Source organism: Montipora foliosa, chromosome 4 (assembly GCF_036669935.1).
Source record: "Montipora foliosa isolate CH-2021 chromosome 4, ASM3666993v2, whole genome shotgun sequence".
Taxonomy (NCBI): Eukaryota; Metazoa; Cnidaria; class Anthozoa; order Scleractinia; family Acroporidae; genus Montipora; species Montipora foliosa.
In genome coordinates this window covers 19,350,080-19,369,624 of record NC_090872.1, presented here as the reverse complement: position 1 = coordinate 19,369,624, position 19,545 = coordinate 19,350,080, and the positions used below count along the sequence as shown (strand labels likewise).

At 40.8% G+C, this 19,545-nt stretch overlaps 2 protein-coding genes across 11 annotated transcripts in view; both read right to left on the bottom strand.

Annotated features, from left to right (window-relative positions):
* Positions 1 to 3,792: 3,792 nt before the first annotated feature.
* Positions 3,793 to 11,036, bottom strand: LOC138000183 (uncharacterized). 5 transcript variants are annotated; one of them, XM_068846413.1, is made up of 8 exons: positions 10,924 to 11,002; positions 10,439 to 10,520; positions 9,680 to 9,930; positions 7,546 to 7,709; positions 6,374 to 6,474; positions 5,609 to 5,667; positions 4,944 to 5,036; positions 3,793 to 4,456 (listed from the first exon to the last, which is right to left on the bottom strand). In XM_068846413.1, the coding sequence occupies exons 3-8, from the start codon at positions 9,906 to 9,908 to the stop codon at positions 4,383 to 4,385; spliced, it is 720 nt and encodes a 239-aa protein (XP_068702514.1). In that variant the 5' UTR covers positions 9,909 to 9,930; positions 10,439 to 10,520; positions 10,924 to 11,002; the 3' UTR covers positions 3,793 to 4,382. The 5 variants fall into 5 exon arrangements, with proteins under 5 accessions (XP_068702514.1, XP_068702513.1, XP_068702515.1 ...); XM_068846412.1 differs by lacking the exon at positions 10,439 to 10,520 and having other exon boundaries at positions 10,924 to 11,036; XM_068846414.1 differs by lacking the exon at positions 10,439 to 10,520 and having other exon boundaries at positions 10,821 to 10,947.
* A 1,076-nt stretch (positions 11,037 to 12,112) lies between these two features.
* Positions 12,113 to 19,545, bottom strand: part of LOC138000180 (uncharacterized) — a 14,908-nt gene continuing 7,475 nt past the window's right edge. For 3 of the 6 annotated variants that reach the window (XM_068846404.1, XM_068846402.1, XM_068846403.1), the window contains 3 exons: positions 17,895 to 18,110; positions 15,206 to 15,421; positions 12,113 to 12,972 (listed from right to left, as the gene is read on the bottom strand). In XM_068846404.1, coding sequence (XP_068702505.1) covers positions 12,893 to 12,972; positions 15,206 to 15,421; positions 17,895 to 18,110 — 512 coding nt within the window. In that variant the 3' untranslated portion in view covers positions 12,113 to 12,892. The remainder of the gene's footprint in view (positions 12,973 to 15,205; positions 15,422 to 17,894; positions 18,111 to 19,545) is intronic. The other 3 variants (XM_068846405.1, XM_068846407.1, XM_068846406.1) reach the window with 2 other exon arrangements.

Here is a 19,545-nt window from a genome sequence, read left to right as displayed (position 1 = left end):
GCGTTATTCAAGTTTTCACCCGTGTGAAGGTCTGGATCAACGAAGAATGCTAATAGTTTGCGAAAATTTTAAAGAAAAGGAGATTTTGTCCTGCAAGAAAACAAGCGACGAAACGTTAATCCATGGGAAACAAACATGTTTCTCGATCAGCCGGTGTGTTGTTATTTAAGTTCTCATGTCATGTATCGACCTCAAATCATCAAATCAAACTGTATAACATGTGCAGGTATTTTATTTTGTTCTTTGATTTTCGTTTTTCTTTCGTTTGATCTTTTTGATACTTACATTGTAAGATAAAGATTACTTATTTAAATGCCTTGTCAATCGAATACTCTTTCGTCCATTTGCGGGGTCAAAATATAACAACAAGACTACCCTAGTGGGAAAATGTTTGTCGACGAGTGCCACGTGACCAGCGTGAACCAGGAGGCAGAGAAGAGAGACAGACCCTGGGAACGGAGTTGAGGTTAGGCCGTAACTTTCCATTACCTTTTTCGATAACAACAGTTATGCCAATACCCTCAAACAAAATCTCTCTGCTAGTTAAACATGTGTTTTGTGTCGGAGTGCACTTCGCGATAAATGAAAAGAAATAAAGCATTTAAAAACTACGTAGATGAAAATAGTTATACCCACTCTGGGCAAATGGGTTTTGCACTACGTTGAAATATGTGTCCCACTTGGTTCAACCTTGAGTCTATTTGTAGTGATTGTTTATGATAGCGCGATTCGCGTGGTTTACAGGCATTGCTAGCAAATTTTAACCATTTTATTTCGTAATGGCGAGGGTGAAACCTGGGCGCGACCCGTCTATACATTTTAACACGAAAAATGAAATTGAACCGCAATGGCAAATGGTAACATAATACTAATGTCAGATCTTGTTTCCTCAGGGGTCCACTTGAAAACGCGACCCCCGAACGCGACCAAACTTGGATTGATTGTACGTATGTATGTCTGTATGTATGCAATAGAAAAAAAATGTAAACTAAGAGAAGTCAAAAAAGGTCACGCGTGGCATTTTCGCATTGTGCAATGATTTATGTAACAATTGAATCAGTATTCATGAAAAGATGTGACCTTTTCATTGTCTCATGGTTTCAATGATAACAACACACTTCCAACAATATCTGCGCAGTTTCTTCCAAGAAGTGTCATTTGAAATCACAACACTGAGGCTAGTTCCCGGTTTCGGATGTGACAACTTCTACATTAATACCATTTTAAACTATAAGTCCGAGCTGGGCTATGGCGCTTCCTTGATATATGCAAGTTAGTGCACTTAGCTGGTTGGAAATACAATTCATTTATCAAAGCGCTGAAGGTTGTTAGTTTCATTGATTACTATCATCGGGCGAATCACCGTCGGGCGAATAGGCTTTACTACAATCACCCCGCCTGCAAAAATTTCATGCATTTTTTCACGTTGTCATAGCATAATGAGAGTCCTGAAGGGGTAAAATGAGAACTGAGATTGACCTATTTTTAAGCTGGGAGAATGAGATTTGGGTTTGTGGGACTGGGATTTGGCCACTGGGAATGGGAAACGAAGTCCTCAAGAATGGGATTGAGGAAATGTGAGTCAATTTCCAGTTTTTCCACGTTTTAAAACGCTATTTTGATCGGTTTTTCGTCATTTGTGTTGTTTTACTATATTAGTCACATCATTATCTGCGAACAAGCATACTCCAGATACTCTGGCGCCCGAAATTCTGTGTTTTCTAAATATGTGCGCCTCTGAAAAATGTGTGCCTGGTTCTCAGTAAATACCTCGTATAACTCTTATGTCACGTCGGAGACAAATAGACGAACTGTCATAGCCAAAATCAAATATATTACAACGAATAATACTGCAATACACACAAAGGATTGTACTAGAGATCTCCCCAGAATGTACAGAAAGAGAACTAGCGAAAACTATCAGTCTCAAGACTGGAATAGAGGATTGTAGCAAAAAGAAAAGATTCGCCGATTGGCATGGAAACATTTTACGTCGATTTCGTCGAGACGGGAAATCCACGCAAGGCGCCCTTTGTTCTAAGAACTGATGACCAAATGTCTATGTTTTGCAAGAGTGGATCGAAATCACTTAGTGACAGGGTTGTACAACGCGTACGCATTGTTAACTTCGAGAAAGGTTCTCCTCATAGCAATACGGTGTTGGATAAATCCGCAAAAATCAGTACTCAATCGGCCTCTGCGGATAGTAGGAACATACCAAAGACTCAGCAAAAAGTGCGAAGATACCCGACACACACATGCCTACCGAGGAGCAGGCGTGGCTCAGTTGGTGAATGCGCGGCTTTTAGAGCAAGAGGTACCCGGCTACCTAGAAAAAAAACGAAGAAACTCTGCTTGTTTCTTCAGGTACTTTAAACGAACCTTTTACGATATTCTTAGCGACCGCGAAACTGTTCTAGAAAAGCACTGTTCATTCCTCATGCTGTTAGACTCCACGACACTAAAACGCGTGCGCTTTACCTCAAAAGTTAATTACCGAGCCCTTAACTGTAAGTTACAATGATGGAGAAAAATTAGAGTACGGCGGAGAAAAACCCTTGAAGTTCAACCACAGGAGAGAAGCAACCTAACTCTGCTTTCATGTGTCATTTAAGCACATGGAAATTACACAAACAGTGACTTAATTAAAACTGTTTATTCTACCGATAAATAACATTTTCTTATTGACTGAGATTTTCACAACACGCTGGTTCAACTTATCGCATGTTGAAAAAAAAGACCTGTTTTCACCGCTTTGGGGAGCGGTTTACATTGCACGCGAGGTTCTTTGCTGGCTGGGAAACAGTGACACAAAGTCGGCTGTTTGTGTAATTTCCCTCACTATCTAGCTGGGAGCTAAAAAAGTTGCTCATAATCATCCTGGGAGTACGGAACACCTTTTTTCCCCAGCAAAATTTAAAAAGTCAAAAACAATGTGTTATTAGCGTTTTCTTGTAAGTTTCTTTCCTATTACTATGCGTTTTGGAAATAATTTTCGTTGGGTGCCCCTGGATATCACTACATCCACATTAGAATTAGGATTTCCATGCAAAGATCTTCCTCGTTAGTGACTTGGTTCTGGAGCAAAATATTGCTTTTGTCCAATGAGTCGAAGAATCTGGCAAGAAACACACGAAAGAGCTGATGATAAGATAACAGAAATGATCTACATTTTAACGCCATAAAGAAATGGTGCTAACGGCGAAAATGGGTGAAAATAAGGCCACACTGTTTGAAAAAACCTTTTATAAAGTCAGGTGCTTCTTCTTCTTTTCAAGTTAGAAATCAAATAAATAAATAAAACGGTTCACTTTAACAACGTTGGGACCCTGACATCCCCCATGGGGGGATCCATGGGGGAGTCCCACAAGGAACGAAACTGGCCCCATTACTGTTTGCGATCCTGGTAAACAATTTGCGTAGAGTGTGGCCTAATAGAGGAAATGTGTTGATGATACGGTTTGTTTTCGAAATAATTCCTAGGCTTTCACCAATTTATTCACCTCTCATTGCAGTGGAAATAGATACGCTTCAAAAAGCGACATGAAGCTTATTATAATTATGAAAAGAAATGCAAAGAAATGGTTATAAGCTTTCTGAAATACCAGCCTTTGTTGTAGGTTCTATACAGTTAAATGCCGCAGCCACTGAGAGATTTTCCAACTATAAACTTTTACAGATGATTATATCGCAGTTCCTAGCTTGGAATGAAGTTTGCGAAGAAGGCCCTAAAACGGCTATTTGCCTGGCATTCCTTTGAAAAGGCTGGCTTGAAACTGTCAGGATTTAGTGTCAGTTTATTGTAGTTTAATGAGATCAGTTATCGAGTATGCTTCCCCTTTCAAGACGGCCCTACCAACACACTTAGAAGGTCTCCTAGAATCCATTCAAAGAAAAGCTCTAAGGATAGTGTTCGGTAAGTTAGATTACCGTTGCGCTTTGACCATGGCTAACCAAGACACATTTGGAGTCAGGGAGCTGCAGCCTATGAGTGGTTCGTCAAAAGTGCGCGTCAGCATCCACCCCTCATGAATGTTATCCCCTCTCACGCGTACCAAGAGCGTGAACACTCTCTGCGTTACTACAATCTGAGACCCGTACCTTGGTCGGACCAATAAACTAAATTACTTCGCTACTGTAAAATATTAACGTAGTGTGTGAGTATGCCGGTATCATTTATCGCTTGCCAACCCGGCAATTCAGTAAATACTACAAATGGGGAGAATAAACAAGCATCTATCTATCTGTATGGCAAATCAGTAGTGTTCTGCAAATGAGGATCTTCAACCGGTCAGTCGAGATTCACATCGGAGGCTTGGTCCTGAGTGTGCACACGCCATGACGTCGATATGGGTGCCACACGTGTGACTAACTTAAAGATTTCACATCAAATTGTGCCATATGGTAAGAAGAATCAGAAGAAGGCAAGAGAATGGAACGCTAATAGATGCTGCACCTGTAAAGTAGAGTTAAAGAAAAATAATTTCACTGTTTGTATTTAAACTTAAATGTAAAGTACAGTGCTCGCTTGTGGCAGAAATAAGTACTCTTTCCTCTGATGCTAGCTCAGTTCGATATGCCGCATTTGGCCAGCGGCATATCGGACTTTGAAACCCTTGCCAGGGACAAAACTAAATGGAGGACAGCGGTCAAGGCTGGTATGGCCAAAGTTTGAGGAGTGCCGACTGAATAGAAGAATTCAAAGAACGTCGTCTCCGCCGCAAGGAGCGAATGTAAGCGCCTGGATGCTACCCCTGTGATAGATGTCCAAAAGTCTGTGGATCCGATATTGGACTTGTGAGCCATCGCAGAGCTCGTGATCGCAAAGGGGACTGACAGTAACGTGGATCTGTCGCTTTGCGACAGCCAAACCAAACAACAACAACAACAACAACAACAACAACAACAACAGCTCAGTTCATCACCAATTTAATTCAACGAACCTGCACATTCGCAACGTGTACATCCAAACTTCGATTTTGCAAGGCCATAAGGACACCCTCTAGGAAGATAGCACCTTGGCGTGGGACACTCGTCTGTCAAAAAAGACAACATTGGATTGTTTGTTAAAAATGAATTCTATTAAATACCTCTTACTAACCGAGTTCGAGCTACTTAATGAGTTATGACCTAAACGGGAAGCGCGCAGACTATAAATTAACGGGAAAAAAACCGAGGACCTGTAATTTCAGTACAGACCGATAAAACGAGGCTAGTTAGACATTTATTACATCTCTGGGGTAATCAGGCGCGCGGGAATGGTAACTAGTTGAAGTATAAGGGAACGTTCAACTGCCACAAAATGATAGGCAGGCGTAAAAATCCTAAAAACGAATAAATCTTATTGGCTTTTGAAATAGTTACTTGCAAATTTAGCGGGCAGCGCTGTAGAATACGTACTATCTGAGATATAACTGAAATGGAATCCCGGTAAGAGTCGACCAACGCTGTAGGCTCTGACCTGTTAAAGATAACTATACCGTTGTTCGGCCAGATGCTGGTTCATGAGTTCAGTATCCATCAGATACTTCCTATCTGAGGGAGCTTCTTTGCTTCATGTTTTTCTTTTGTGTAATTCGTCGCAATAACCCTTGTGAAAAATACTTACAGTGTAGGGTCAAAGTTATTCCATCCCAGTAGACACCGTGTTCTTTCACCACGCTAGCCCTAGGAAAAACCAGCATGATTGTAACTCTTAGTCTGGCAAAAAATTAGTCTTTTGCTAAATTACGTGTAAAATTTCTCGAGAATGTTGAAGTGCTGAAATAAAGAAGACTGGCTGAAATAGAGGAGGCCAGGAGAACCGTTCGGATGCTGAAAATGGATTGGGTTTGATTATAATCGATTGAGCAAGAGGATTAGTAAATGTGTTGGTCTTTCCCAAAAGACTGCTTGGTATCCAACCAAACAAATCCTTCCAAATTGCATACATTTCCTTTGCATTTGAAGCAACAACACCGAAACACAATAAATTACTAATAACAGTACTTTTTGCATAATGATTGGATATTGTACGATGACAGCTTGTATTTCCCATCAATCAATCGATCTTTTATTTTGCGTCTTCCGTTTATGATAACACTACAGTGTAAAATGGCATTAGAAAAGTTGTATCAGTGAAAAATCTTAACCAATAGATTATTCGCTTCCAATTAGACAATAATCAGTTTCGATACATTTTTTTAACAATAAAAAGAAATGCAAGGAAATGATGTCTTTAGCCGTCAAGTCCTCCATCCTGTAGATAGAGGCGGACCGAAAGGAAAAGAAGATGAAGTTTTGCGTGTTCCTTGTGGTCTTCTCTTTCTAAGACTGATACTGACTTTCTCTTTATTACATCTGATGCCCTGCAAAGCTTATAAAATAAAGGTACCTTATGATGATCTTTCCCGCGGGGTATTTCCTTGGAGATTTCCATTTGATTTGAAAACTGGTCCACTCCATACTGCTGGTGGAGTTTTGAACCACCTCGTTCTTTCGGAAAATTGACAGAATTGAACAGTGATTAATTAGGGTAAATTGAGGCGTAACCATGTGAACATGCCAGGGCTGTTGCGCAAATAGACAATATTCGTATTCTCGGTATTGGACTGGAACTAGCTTGCAATGGAGGCTAATGCGGGGGAATATATTAGAAAGTATTTGCATTTGAAAAGATTCCCCCGCATTGGCCTCCATTGCAAGCTAGTTCCAGTCCAATACCGAGAATACGAATATGGTCTATTGATCGCCATTATGAAGTGTTTACTTGGGTTGTCCAATGATCCGATGCATCATCATAGTCAACGTCGTCATCATCATCATCGTCAAGTCGTCGTCGCCGTTGTCGTCGTCGTGATCGGCGTACACGTCATCGTCATCATCATCATTATCATGGTCGACGTCATCGTCAAGTAACCGAAAGTAACCGAGCTCCAAAACACTTTGTCTCATCAACATACCACTTTGCGTAATTTAATTGGTTTCAGAAGTGCAAGAACTCCTTAAACTTCGTCATCTTCTCAAGTCTAAACCTTTGGTTATTAGTAATCAGAGAAATATTAGCCATTTAAAATTGATAAATTACCGGAAGTGAAAAGCGCTAATGAGGCCAAACACTCTTTACTCTAGGTGTCCTTTTTTTTGGTCGCTTTGAATTAAAGAAATTACTTCCACCGCGATCACGAAGAGGGAAGAGCAGATTCCGTCGCTTAAGCCCTCCAAATTCAAACGAAAAAAATAGCCTCTGGCACCCAAGGTAATAGAATCTTTCTAAGATCTTAGCATTTTCAGAGCATCACGCCACATAGATTATCTCGGACATCGGACTCAAACTTTCAGAGACCGCCAAGTACAAAAAGCCCAATAAATATTCAGCACAAACTACTTGCCTGCTCGATGAGGAAATCAAGGTGAAGATGGACCTATGCTACTGAGCCAATAATGATGAGAAAATATTTCTCCATTTTTAGCGTTTCTTGTCGTACTCTAAGAAGTTGTAATTGCCAACACAAATATCACTTAACGTAAGCATAAAAAAAATCTGAATGAAAGTGTACTACGTACGAAGTACGATCTTGCAGAATAATGACACTCCGTGACAGACGTTCCCTCAGGCGGTGGCTTCACGAATTGGCCACTTTCTTCATCTTCAAACTCATTGTACACGTTGATGATGAATCCAACAAACGTCTCTGTTGTGTTACCATTCGGAGTACCATTCAGCGATACTGAAATGATACAAAGGATTCCAAAATGCAATGTGACCTCAAAACGAAATAGGGGCACTTTAAATTCAAACAAACACCAATGGCAAAACTCACAAGTTCTTAAAAGGAGAGTCTCAGTAATGTCACATGATTGGTTTACAAGCTGTTAATACTGAAGTCTTGTCCATGTCTTTTACCTATTTATACGGTAAACTGCACGATCCTTCGACGTTTTTTATAAAGTAATTAGGACAGTACCCGCAACTCTCATTGGTCAATAGCTGTGTTTAGATGAGAGTATGGAAACGCGGCTGTGACATCTCACGAATTTTGATTGGTCATCATGTATTGTCAGACGAGCGTTTTGATTGGCTGTTTCAATCAAGAAGTAAAAAAAACAGCATTTTCCTTCAATTGTCGAATTATCTTTGAGAAATATTTTATAAAAGCAATAGAGGACTTTTTTTCCATGTTTCCATAGCCTGATCTAAACACTCGGGGGAGTTGAGGGAATTCGAGACAGTTATGCAAACCCAAATATTATGTTGCTTACTTGACGTATCATGCCCCATTCTAAACCTAATAGTTCTCCGTCCTTCGGAGTTCATTCTAAAAAGGGCAGTCCGCGACAAAATGTTCTATCTCTTCACAATTTCTCCAGTTCTCTGTAATCACGAATTCTACACTCTGAACTCGAAAATCGTTCATCCGAAGATGAAAATAACAACTTTTAAGGCAATGGTCATCTCTTCACCTGACCTTATAAACTATTTTAGTTTAGTATATACTAAAACAGTGGATAGCGTTGAACTCGCGCGCTGATTGGCTACTCAAACTCCAGATATTCTTTGCTATTCACCTCCGAGCAATAGGCCAGTTTCGTATTCTAACGGTTGGACTGGATCTAGCATGAAATGGAGGCTAATGCGGGCAAATTAATTTGCATTTGAAAAGATTTGCACGCATTAGCCTCCATTTCATGCTAGATCCAGTCCAGCCGTGAGAATCCGAAAATGGTCTATTAGCGCGGAATTTGCGCTCAAAACTGTTATAATCTTTGCAGGAATAAATGAGATAAAATCATCTTTTTGTGCTATATTATCTCACTATTTTAGTATTTACTAAAACAACTATTCACTTCAGTGTCAGTGGAATAGCTGCTAAATATACACAACAGACACGAGGCGCGTTTCTTATTGATGACGAATGCATAAATAAATTATAGAGTGCAAGACGGAAGTTTCTATGAAAACTCAGCGATGGAGTAACTTTGTTGAGTATATAATAAATAGAAAAATTTATGAACTTGTTGCTCGTGCATTTCGTGATTTATGGTCTTTCGTGATGTTTTGAAAGTTCTCAAATTGCACTCGCCTGAGGCTAATATGGCCCCTGACTGCCGGAGAAAACATGTGAACATCTTCTCAGAAAAAACTAAGCTCTATGCCAAATCGGCACGGCTTATTATTTGAATTATGACCAATCACAACAGAGAAGACTTTCAAATGATCCAATCACAAGGTAAAACTAGGCGTGAGAAATTGAAAACGAGGGCAACAAGTTGGTGTTGCTTTTTTCTCAATATATGGCAAAAGCTGTGTGCGACACAGCATGGCGATGAAAAACGAACCTGTGCAATTTTTCGGCAACTTGTCTCCCAACGCCATTGCTAGACAAGTTGCACGAATCATTGCCCAATGTAACATACCTTGCAATGGCCAGAAACCGTTGCGGAAGGTAGAATTGGGTTCAACTTTCCGCAACGGTTGCAATAAATTTTTTAAGCATTGCACAGACTGTAACATCTGTCCTGCAACTTGTGTTGCAACGATTTGCGGCACAAGGCAATGAAAATGTTCCTTTAACCTCATCTGATCACCGAACACCCGTGAAAGAAATTGTTTTGTAATGTAAGAACGTTTGTAGAAATGGCGTTGCGAGGCAAGTTGCACCAAAAATTGCACAGTGTAACAGTGGGTTTAGTATCTTACTTGTGTGCGTCATCTGAATCGGCCCATAATGCGTATTATAATCAAAGCGCCCGTCTTCATCGCTTACATTGAGCATGTAAGGCGCGTTAGAGGTCTGAGGTTTCACAGGATGAAAGACCCTCTCAAAACTCGGGCATTCTAGTCGAATCTCTGTTGAGGCATGTTGAATGAAAAGAAAAGCTGCCACTGACTGCAAAATAAGGTGATACCGTGCTTTTGGAGGAGCCATACCAGGGTGCAACTCAGTCTACCTGAAATATTAATACCACTGTAAACAGAATGCATAGCACAGTTTACTGCACAATAAAACACGTTGTCATTCGTTATTATTCGAAAGGATCATTTCACAAACGGGCAACAACAACCTCGTTTCCAGGGTCTTCATTTTCGTCGAGAAGAGATCGTGGGGACGAGGTTGGGACAACAAACCTTTTCAAGAGTGTAGTTTGTTCTCACTGTCTATCAATACATTGTTCTCCATAACACAGTGAACGCTGATAGAAGTCTAAAGGGTAACTTCTTAACTATTTAACTATTCGTCTGTATTTTTCGAGTCCTGGTACCTCAGTAAATGCAGAAATTGTTGAACTCATCTTACGTTGGCCAACTTCCCTTAGACAACACTAAAAAGAGCTGGAATTTTCCTTTTATTGGACCCTTGATAAGGCTAGGGGATTTTTCTGTTTACTGTAATACTTTTCGGAATTCTGGACTTAGTATTCCGGTTTCCATTTCCAGATTCCTCGTCTTCCATCACACCTCAATGCCAACTATGGTTGAAATCTCCAAAGGCACAGCTGAAAGCATATCACAACTATGTTCAAAGTGCATCTTTTTAGACCTGAGACAAGCAAAAAGCATGATGAGAAAAGTAATTTCTTGTTTCGTTTCATTTTCCTTGTCACCATCCTCGATCATTCGCTTGATTCACCAACAATCGTAGTGAATAAAAGACGACGACCAAATTAAAACATCGTACGAGCTTTACAAAAGCAGTGATACTTCAACATCACCAACTGAACTTTACGGTACAAATTGATCGCATTGGTTGGATAAAACCCAAATGACCATGGAATGACTGATTTTCTGCATGTCTGATATTGTAACAAGGCTCATGAAGGATTACCTTAAAGTTAATTACCTTGCACATATGTTCTTGCGAATTTTCAGTGTAACATCAAATCACGGCGAGCATTTAAGAACACAACCTGAATTATGTTATTTTAACTATTATTCTGCCTCACCTATTTGATATTTATTCCACTGTTATTGCCTTTTCTGTGCAAGCAATTTTACCGATTTTCATGCGTGACTCTACCTTCAACCAAAGTATATTTTAATTCAAAGTGTTTTCGGCTGACGTCATATCGGCTACAATCACGTATTCACCCGAATTTGCATACAACTTTCTCCACAGTAAAAATCGGTGTGCGGCTTTTCATACATTTGCGCTGGAATGTATAAGGATTACGAGAAACTTCTTTGTGTTTGTTTATCTTAGTATTAAAAAAAAGTACTAGCTGATAATTGAACGTTTGTGTTGCTTGTGCACTGGCTGAGTATGCACCAACAACCCTAATCCTAACCCTGAAGGTTTTACCATATTTGGATAATTTTGTACAATAGATAACCACTAAATAACAAAATACTCCACGTATCTTCCTGCAATACTCATGGCTCATAAAGCCTGGTTCAAACGCAAACGAAGTTCACTCGTCCAATGCAAACGCAAGGGAAGTAAGACACGCAAGCGCAGTTCAAGTCCTCTTTCCAAGATGGTGGACGAGAATCAACCTGTGTATTTTTTACCTTGTGTTTGCGTTTGCGTTTGCGTTTCTCCGGTTCACGGGTGTGGAATGCAAACGTAAGTAAATGGGAATTTTTCCGTTTCTTGCGTCTGCGCTTGCGTTTGCAATTGCATTTGCGTCATACATGTGAACCAGGCTTGAGTGTTTTTCTCAGGGCCAACAATCGTCAATAGCAGTATCTTATAAACAAGTCAAAATTAGCGATAGGAAAGTGCGACGTTTCGGCGACATCGTGACACCATTTTCAAGTTCAAATGCATTGAGATAAAGCGTCTGAAAATTCGCTAAAGAGTAACATACTTTTTAATGAAAGATACGATGTCACGCAAAATAAATTTAGACCTTAAATATTCCGGAAATATAATTGCGTAGCGTTTTATACATTAACGTGGATTTTGAGATCGCACGTTGATCGTTCGGGTTTCTCCATCCTAGGGTATGGATGAGTTCATCTGCGTCAGAGTCGTAATTTGAGAAGGTTATGATACCTCTCACCCGAGTTTGGAGGTTTTGGAGCTTTTTGGCGAGGTATTTTCCACAATTGCCCCACACAGCACAGCAATAATCAAAGTGTGGTTGAACGACGGCATACCAATATTATAGACATACCAATGAAACCATAAAAAACAGATAATCCTTCTATCTTTAATCATTACATATTGTTAGTAAAACAAAACAAAGATTAAAACTACCGTTTATTTGTCCAGGATTATATAACTTCCAAATTACACATTTAAGTTAAAAAAAATCTAAATTAGAGCGTCTTGTTTAGTTTGTAGAGAGAGAGCCTGGGGTCGATCCACGGCGGTCGAAAATTCTTGCACATTTAAACATTAGAAAACGGAATAAGTTGTCTCTGAAAAAAACGCCTTGAACATGCCGTAAAGAAGACTATTTTGGCCAGCTAAATATTACAATACATCAATCTAAAACAAGTATGCGTTGTACCAGCTTTTGCTTTTATGTTCTTTCCACAGGCATACAGGTCCTTTGTGCTACAGGCGAATCATAAATGACGTCATTGTTTACATTTTCTCATTAACAAACGAGTTTTCCGACAGAAGGCATTTTTCAGGCTTCTTTACGCAATTGCAAAAATTGCGTTCATAACTGCGAGGATCATAGCTTCGCTGGAGAAGGTATCATGCTCTTTACAAATTGACTTCAAAAGGCAAAAGAACGTGATAAACGCAGTCAAATTTCCAATTTTAAGCCTTTCGGCTTTATCAGCGAGAGAGTTATTAGGTATCAATTGGGTGGCAAAAGCTCTCACGAGCCTATACCTTCTTTGTAAAATTTCGAATTTTCAAAGCGTCATTACTCAGAGATCATATCTGGTAAATTGCACTCAAAGTGTCATGAGGCAAAAAATGTAAACAAAGATTCGCCTCCGACACGTGTCATCCTAGACGAAGTACCACAGGAACCCCAAGAAAGTCATCATCAGGGACAGACTTGAAAAACTGGGTTTGCTTGCGGCGCCGGCTGCAAATACAGAAAAGGTTAGCAAGAAATTAAGAGTGTGTTGGCCAGCTAAGTTCAGCATTTTCAGCTCCCGATGAAATTACCCACTTGTTGGGTCAAAGGGTTTTCGAACAATGACAGCCTGGAGCGTATTATTCCAAATACGACTACGCGCAAGTGATATCATGAGGCAAATATTGCAAGTCGCCTCGCATTTAAAAAGTATAGTAAATGGCCAGAACGGAATCAAAACAGGTATGAGCCAGAGTGAATTAGATTAGAGTGTCGTTCTATCACTTTGCGGTCTTGCCCGGCACAGTCAAAAATTGATTTATTTATAGCTACACTTTGCGTGCAAAACAAACATAGGGCCGCCAATTTTAACCAATCAGAAGAAGCCATGTCACGCGTGACTGCTTCTTGCAGGTTTTTTTTTTTTTTTTTTACAGGGACATGACAACTAATTTTCGCGGGAACGGGCATTCTAAAATAGATTCGTTTGTGACTGTTCTGGGGAGCCCACCCATCCCATAACAACACTCTTATCTAATTTAACACTCTTGGTGTCAGCGGGTAAAGGGACAAGTTTCTAAAGAAGCTGGTGCTACGTAGTCGGTGGCGAATGAAACACGGTAACAGTTTCGCCAAACGAGTTGATCGCAAGGTAAATCTGTTGGCACCGTAAAAAAGGATTTGCGAATCGACGCTTTTCTCTCACAAAGGGCTAACCCTCCAAATGTCAGCTAAGAAATCTTTCTTACGGTGCTTAATTTACCTTTGTTATATACTTAGACTTGCACTCAACGAAACGAGCATTGTTGGATATGAGACTGGTTATAGCCAACTCGGCGCTACGCGCCTCGTTGGCTATTTACCATCTCATATCCAACGCGCGTTCATGGAATAATTGTTAAATATTACTGCTTTTTGTCGTAGTCGTCGTGGTTCTTGAACTCCCTATTGTCTGTATTCTGAGACACGAGTAATGAGCAGGAGGACACTTCGTGACCATTAATTATTGAAATCCGCACGCATTTTAAACCGTTGATCGCTGATTGTTGATCGTTGATCGTTGATCGCTGATCGCTAAACGAGTTGATCGCAAGGTAAATCTGTTGGCACCGTAAAAAAGGATTTGCGAATCGACGCTTTTCTCTCACAAAGGGCTAACCCTCCAAATGTCAGCTAAGAAATCTTTCTTACGGTGCTTAATTTACCTTTGTTATATACTTAGACTTGCACTCAACGAAACGAGCATTGTTGGATATGAGACTGGTTATAGCCAACTCGGCGCTACGCGCCTCGTTGGCTATTTACCATCTCATATCCAACGCGCGTTCATGGAATAATTGTTAAATATTACTGCTTTTTGTCGTAGTCGTCGTGGTTCTTGAACTCCCTATTGTCTGTATTCTGAGACACGAGTAATGAGCAGGAGGACACTTCGTGACCATTAATTATTGAAATCCGCACGCATTTTAAACCGTTGATCGCTGAGCAGCGGGTGACAATGAAATGTAGCAAATGTACTAGACACGTGTAAAGCGAGTGCACTGACATCTCAGGAGGGGATTTTAAAATTTTGTTGAAGTTAAGTGTTATGACTGTAGGTGGGTTTGCCTGTTTTATTATTCGAAAGGCAGAGGATTCTTAACTTTCTCTTAATTCTGGGCCCGGTTCTTCAAAAGCCGATTAAAAAATAACCTACTCCTAACCTACTCTACTCTGAAATGCTGTTCAACGCTGATACACGGCAAACCTTTACATCAGAGGAAGTCAATCTTGAACAACGAAAATAAGCGAAAGAAACTCACCAAAAATTTGAAAGCATAAAACAGAAGTTTACGCTAAGCCTGGATTAAGTTAATCCGCTTTCGAGCAACCAGGCCCTGGAGCTCTTCTGTTTGAAGAAATAGGAATTCCGTGACTCTCATGTTTTCAGGGAGGTTACTCCCAAATCGAGAATCCTTTTCATAACGGGCAAAGACGGCTTATTTAAACGACATGACTTTTTTTCATTATGGAAGAAGACAAATTAACCGCGTCCACCAGTCGGAGAAAAGTGACGCTCAACTGCTTGCCCGCCGCTGAATGCAGATCGTGTTAGGGGGCCCAAGACTACAAGCTAACGACTAATAACCCCCCCCCCCCCCCCTCCTGTTCAATTGACCCTTTCTCAGATCCATGCACCTGTGAGGTAATCAGAGATTGTGCGCCACTCGCACTGAATTAAATACCAAACCATCTAACTTACTGCACTCGCCGTCGTAAGCCACCTTAATGTCCTTCTGTTTGACACAAGCATGAGATTTCATTGCACACTCATTGCCATGTGTTTCTCCGTCTGTTCCGCACACTGGGCGATATATCTCAGTACAAATGATGTCGCATTTACATTCTGTGGTATTTTGGTTAGCACTTGGGTGACAATTTCCATAGAATGGGCATTTGTCATCTGCACAAGCATCGTCTGTCAGTAAAGCAGAGGTTGAAGATGAGTTGATAGGTCTTTAACTGCTAGGATATGAATTTCACTAAGCACGAGAAAACATTAATGTGATCACCACTTTGATGTTAAAATGGTTTACCATTGGGTAACGTAATCACAAACGAATACATTCAAGACAGCAAATAGTATTAAAAAGCCTGCACTAAGCGCGGAAAATGCATTTTTAAGGCGGTCAGGATCATGGAAAACAATTAATACGCGGAATCGACACACTCTCATCGTCACGTCATATTTTAGCGTAAATGTGCCAACCAGAGGTCGATTGGCCGTCGAAACAGAGGGTGTTCTTTTTTTTAGTGATTAGCAAGTTTGAACTCAAAAGACAGCTCCCTAAACAGAGAACATCGCTATAGGGGTACATAGGGAGTCTGCGTAACGATGACGGAGACAATGCGAACGCCTCGAATTGGGACTGCTGGCTATTCGTGTGCGGTTTACATCTAGTACATGTCTCTGAGAAGTTCTGAGAAGGACGGGAGCCAACCTCACTCCCAAGGGCCTTTCATCTTCCCCACCCCAGAGGGAGCGGGGAATGTGGAGATGAAAGACCCTGGGAACGAGGTTGGACGGGAGCAAGGGACGAACTTTATAATAGTCTGAAGTGTCAGCCGTCTCCTCGCCTCCCCTAGGCGAGGAGACGGCTGACACTTCAGACTAACTTTATAAGCGTGACGTCTTGGTTGATATTTAATGCTAACTTGGAATGACTTCTAAGTGACCGTTATCCTTATCGTCGCCGTGTTTACGTAAGCTCACTTATAACAGAGGGATTTATCGAATAGGAGAAGTGCGATTTTGTTCTGTTAATAATAAACCAGTTTACAACGAAAGAGCAACTTCAGAATACCCGGCCACGATTGCGTGACATGGAATTACCTGAGAAGAAAAGCTTAGAAGAAGTATCCTAAACATTCATAATAGCTAACCTTAGGCCTAAAAACTTTTCTTTAGGCTTAAGGTTAGCTGTTATGAATGTTTAGGATACTTTTCTTCTAAGCTAATTCCATGTCACGCAATCCTGGCCGCCATTACGGCAAGCCAAGGAAGTCGTTATGTCCTCCAAATAGAAAGATTTAGCGATATCGCGTTTCGGGAAAGGGCAAAACCACAAATGGTACACTGCTGCTTCAGTGTCAAATAATCAGGAAAATTTTCTTATTCTCTCTAAGGAGAAGTTGCCTGGTATCTTTAGCCGACAGGAAAGATGAGCCCAAATAAAATATTTTTTATTTTTATTTTTGCTAAAACGCAAATTTGCCGTAAACCTGCGTAAGCGCGATGAGGAGTCTTAGTAACGACGAAGACTATGACAACCGCAAAGCCACGAAACCGAAGAATTTTATTGGTTATAAAAAAAAATAATAATCGTGTTGCTTGAGCGCCGAAGTCGCTAGCAGCTATAAAGCATGTGTTTAGACTCGATAGAAGAGTTTAAAGGAAGAGATGTAGCATTTGTGAGCGATTGGCTTACAAAAAAGGTCTTAAAAAGGTCTTTATTAAAGACGGCAGGAGACGACGAAGATTGTTCTTTAGTAGGGTGTGACAGACAAATCCGACGATAGGGTAGGGCATTTGCACTCTATTTTGGCCCGAGGGGGCGGGAATTTGAACGATCCACTCTTCAAAAGTTCAAATGCCCGGGCGGGGAGAATGTTGAAGTTTCGAGTTGATCGGCGCATAAAAGGTAACAAAAATTAGGAATTTGTCGACAATGTTGGAGCAGCCTAGTTGCCGAGTACTGGAAACAAGGTTGAAACTGGAAGTGTGCTGACTTTTAATGAAAGCAACACGAAAAGCAAATCTTAACCACAACTGGGGATTTAATGCGACTGACAACTTTTTTTAAAAAATAAGATGTATCTACTAATTGATATCTTGAAGGACAGTGAAGACAGAAATTACTGCTTTTAAACTGTTGAAATGTAGCAAATGTACTACACACGTGTAAAGCAAGTGCACTGACATCTCAGGAGGGGATTTTTAAATTTTGTTGAAGTTAAGTGTTATGACTGTGGGTGGGTTTGCCTGTTTTATTATTCGAAAGGCAGGAGATTCTTAACGTTCTCTTAATTCTGGAGCTCTTCTGCTTGAAGAGATTGGAATTCCGTGACTCACATGTTTTCAGGGAGGTTACTCCCAAATCGAGAATCCTTTTCATAACGGGCAAAGACGGCTCAGTTAAACGACATGACTTTCTTTCATTATGGAAGAAGACAGATTAACCGCGTCCACCAGTCGGAGAAAAGTGACGCTCAACTGCTTGCCCGCCGCTGAATGCAGATCGTGTTAGGGGGCCCAAGACTACAAGCTAACGACTAATAACCCCCCCCCCCCTCCCGTTCAATTGACCCTTTTCTCAGATCCACGCATCTGTGAGGTAATCAGAGATTGTGCGCCACTCGCACTGAATTAAATATCAAACCATCTAACTTACTGCACTCGCCGTCGTAAGCCACCTTAATGTCCTTCTGTCTGACACAAGCATGAGATTTCATTGCACACTCATTGCCATGTGTTTCTCCGTCTGTTCCGCACACGGGGTGATATATAGCAGTACAAATGATGTCGCATTTACATTCTGTGGTATTTTGGTTAGCACTTGGGTGACAATTTCCATAGAATGGGCATTTGATATTTGCACAAGCATCGTCTGTCAGTAAAGCAGAGGTTGAAGATGAGTTGATAGGTCTTTAACTGCTAGGATATGAATTTCACTAAGCACGACAAAACATTAATGTGATGACCAGCTTGATGTTAAAACGGTTTACCATTGGATGACGTAATCACAAACGCATACAAGCAAGACAGCCAATAGTAACAAAAAGCCTTCACTAAGCGCGGAAAATGCATTTTCAAGGCGGTTAGGATCATGGAAAACAATCAATACGCGGAATCGACACACTCTCATCGTCACGTCATATTTTAGCGTAAATGTGCCAACCAGAGGTTGATTGGCCGTCGAAACAAAGGGTGTTTTTTTCAGTAATTAGCAAGTTTGAACTCAAAAGACAGCTCCCTAAACAGAGAACATCGCTATAGGGGTACATAGGGAGTCTGCGTAACGATAACGGAGGCAATGCGAACGCCTCGAATTGAGACTGCTGCTATTCGTGTGCGGTTTACATCTAGTACATGTCTCTGAGAAGTTCTGAGAAGGACGGGAGCCAACCTCACTCCCAAGGGACAATTTGCCTCTTTAGATTTTTTCACCAAAAAATGCCGTCACGACATTTACAAACTTAAATTCAATCGCAACACTAAATTTTCCAACCTTTCCTCGGAAGAGTGGACGGAGCTCAAAAATCCTACTAAACGCAATGACATAGTTGTCAAATCGGCCGACAAAGGCGGCGCGGTAGTTGTTTGGCGGTCCGGCCTTTACCAAAAAGAAGCTTAGCGGCAACTTTCGGATACCTCGTTTTATTCCAAAATCCAGAAAGATCTCACTTCCAAAAATCAAAAACTTGTCAAAGACACCATTCAGAATCTCATAGTTAATCAAGAATTACAGGACACTGCCACTAATCTCATCATCAACACCCCTAGAACTTCGTGCATTTACTTTTTGCCTAAAATTCACAAACCTAACAACCCAGGTCGCCCTATCGTTTCTGCCTGTAGTTGCCCCACCGAACTCATTTCTAGCTACTTAGACAGGATTATGACGCCAATCGTCAAATCTTTGCCATCATACATTAAAGACAGTACACACGCACTAAAAATTTTCCGCGCGATTTCAATTTCTCCGGCCAAGGCAATCTTATTTTCACTATGGACATTACATCTCTGTACACAGTCATTCCCAATAGCGAAGGTCTTCAAGCACTTAAACACTTTTTCATCAACGCACTGTCAAAGAACCAAGCTCGCAAACGCTCCTTCGCCTTGCCGAACTAGTTTTAACACTTAATTGTTTTTCATTCGCCGGCAACTATTACAAACAAATTAATGGTGCAGCGATGGGCACAAGTATGGGACCTAGCTATGCCAATCTTTTTGTAGGATATGTTGAACACCAATTTTTTAATCAGTACAACGGCCCCAAACCTGAACTCTACGGCCGCTACATCGACGATTGTATCGAC